Below are 2,326 nucleotides of genomic sequence, written 5' to 3' on the forward strand. Positions count from 1 at the left end.
ACCCGAGGCCCCGGGGACCCCCCTACCTGCACAACCCCCCCGGGGTTCACCCCGATCATGACACAGATGCCCCGGAAGGCCGAGTCCTTCTCCTCGTTGTCGCGGATGTTCCGGAGCGACGTGCACCTTGGGGGGGGAAACTGAGGCTCAGTGCCCCCCACCCTGAAATTTTGGGGGGTGTCAGGGACCCCTAAAAGCCCCCCCCAAACTCACCAGGGCCGAATAAACTGCTGCAGCATCGGGGCCACCTCCTGAGGGCACACGAAGCCGAGGCGCCCAATGGTGATGGCTGAGGAGAGATTGAGGATTTGGGGGGGGGTGAGGATTTTGGGGGAGAACCCCCAGCACCCAACAGGTTGGGGAGGGTCCCTCTGTGCCCCCTCAGCCCTCACCCGTGTTCTCCAGCAGGGTTTTGGGGGTGTTGGGGCGGTTGATGATCTCCACGAGGTTGGTGAGGACCATCTGCACGTAGGGTTGCATTTCTGCTCCTGGGGGGTAAAAACAAGGGGGGGCCCCTCAGGTGAGGTTTGAACGGGGCTGGGGGAGGTTCAGGTCAGTTTTTGGGGGGTCTCAGCCTGGTTTTTGGCGGGTCTCACCCATCTGCATGCAGATCTCCCCGATGGCCCAGGTCGCGTTGTTGCAGACGGAGATGAACTCGGGGTTCAGGTTGGTGCCCAGGATGGGCATGAATTCAGCTGGGGAGGGGGGGGACACACAGGTGAGCCTCCCTCAACTTTGGAAGGGTGTCCCCCCCTCGAGGACCCCCAAAACCCACCGATACAGGGCTTGACGTGCACGAAACAGGCCTTGGTGAGGTCGCCCAGGAGGGCGAAGGAGCTTTGCCGCACCTCGGGCATCGTGTCCTGTGGGGACAAGGGCGGTTCAGGGGGGGGTCCTGGTGCCCCACCGAGGGATTTGGGGGGTCGTGGGGGGTCCCCCCTCACCTGCATGCACTGGAAAAGCAGCGTCATGATGTTGGAACGGGCCACCAGCTGCTCCACGTGGCCACCGAGCCCCTCGGCGAGGCCGCTCAGCAGGTCCAGGGCCACGATCATGAAATCCTTGTCGGGGGCTTCGTATTGCTCGGGGTGCTGGTTGTACATCTGGGGGGGACATGGGGGGTTGGCACCGCGGGGGGAGAACGCTGGCACCCCCCCGGGGGTCCCCAAAATGCCACGAGAGGGAGGGAGGGAGGGGGGCTCACCATGGCCTGGGCCAGGGTTTTCTGGACCAGGGTGACGCAGCGCTGGTACACGGGCTCGCAGTAGGGCAGGAACCCGCTCTGCAGGGCCGTGGCCACCGAGGACAGGCACTGGGGGGACACCCCAAAACAGGTCAGGCACCCCCAAAACAAGGTGTGTGTGTCCCCGACTCAGAGGATCCCACCAATTTTGGTTGGAGCCAACAGAACCCCCCCAAAACCACCCCGGTGGAAGGTTCCAGTCCCTGTTCCCCCTCAGCTCGGGGGCAGCCCCCACACCCAACACACTCTACAGACCCCTCAAAACAGGGAACAGGCACTGGAGGGACACCCCAAAACAGGTCAGGCACCCAAAAACAAGGTGTGTGTGTCCCCTCAACTCGAGGGATCCCCCTAATTTTGTCTGGAGCCAAAGGAAAATCCCCCAAAACCACCTCAATGGAAGGTTCCAGTCCCTGTTCCCCCTCAGCTCGGGGGCAGCCCCTGCACCCAACACACTCTACAGACCCCCCAAAATGGGGGACAGGCACTGGGGGGACACCCCAAAACAGGTTAGGCACCCAAAACCAAGATGTGTGTCCCCCCCGAGTCGGGGATCCCCCCGATTTTGGCTGAAGCCAAAGGAAACCCCCCAAACCACCCCAATGGAAGGTTCCAGTCCCTGTTCCCCCTCAGCTCAGGGGCAGCCCCCGCACCCAACACACTCTACAGACCCCCCAAAATGAGGTTCCTCCCCCCAAAACCAGCCCTGGGACCCCTCCAGCCCCACCTCCAGCAGCGGGAAAAGGTCCTTGTCCTCATCCTTGAGCTCGTTCCACTTCTGGATGAGCGGCGGCATCAACTTCTGGATGTACTCCTGGGACACAGGGAGGGTCACATGGACGGGGGGGACACACGGGGGGACATGGGGGGACATGAGGGACATGGGGCTGGGATCCTCTTCCCAAACCCACCTCCTTGGCCAGCAGAGATGTTGCATTCAGGGACTGTCACCTCTTCGGCCTGGGGCTGCTGTGCCACCACCCCCCGGGCTGGGCACAAACCAGCAGCACCAACGGGCACCCCCTTCCCAAATTAACCCCAAACCAGACCCGGGGGGGAATCCAGAGCCGGGAGGGGCTTCCC

At 63.0% G+C, this 2,326-nt stretch overlaps 1 protein-coding gene across 1 annotated transcript in view; it reads right to left on the minus strand.

Moving 5' to 3' along the window:
• Positions 1–2,326, minus strand: part of LOC103760984 (transportin-1-like) — a gene marked incomplete at its 5' end in the record, with an annotated part of 24,755 nt that overhangs the window by 15,487 nt on the left and 6,942 nt on the right. Inside the window, 9 exons of the mRNA XM_029958949.1 lie at positions 27–126; positions 214–289; positions 393–488; positions 597–695; positions 776–863; positions 945–1,103; positions 1,205–1,312; positions 1,971–2,057; positions 2,195–2,232. Coding sequence (XP_029814809.1) covers positions 27–126; positions 214–289; positions 393–488; positions 597–695; positions 776–863; positions 945–1,103; positions 1,205–1,312; positions 1,971–2,057; positions 2,195–2,232 — 851 coding nt within the window. The remainder of the gene's footprint in view (positions 1–26; positions 127–213; positions 290–392; positions 489–596; positions 696–775; positions 864–944; positions 1,104–1,204; positions 1,313–1,970; positions 2,058–2,194; positions 2,233–2,326) is intronic.

Source organism: Manacus vitellinus, unplaced genomic scaffold (assembly GCF_001715985.3).
Source record: "Manacus vitellinus isolate BGI_N305 unplaced genomic scaffold, ASM171598v3 scaffold_182_pilon, whole genome shotgun sequence".
Lineage (NCBI taxonomy): Eukaryota > Metazoa > Chordata > Aves > Passeriformes > Pipridae > Manacus > Manacus vitellinus.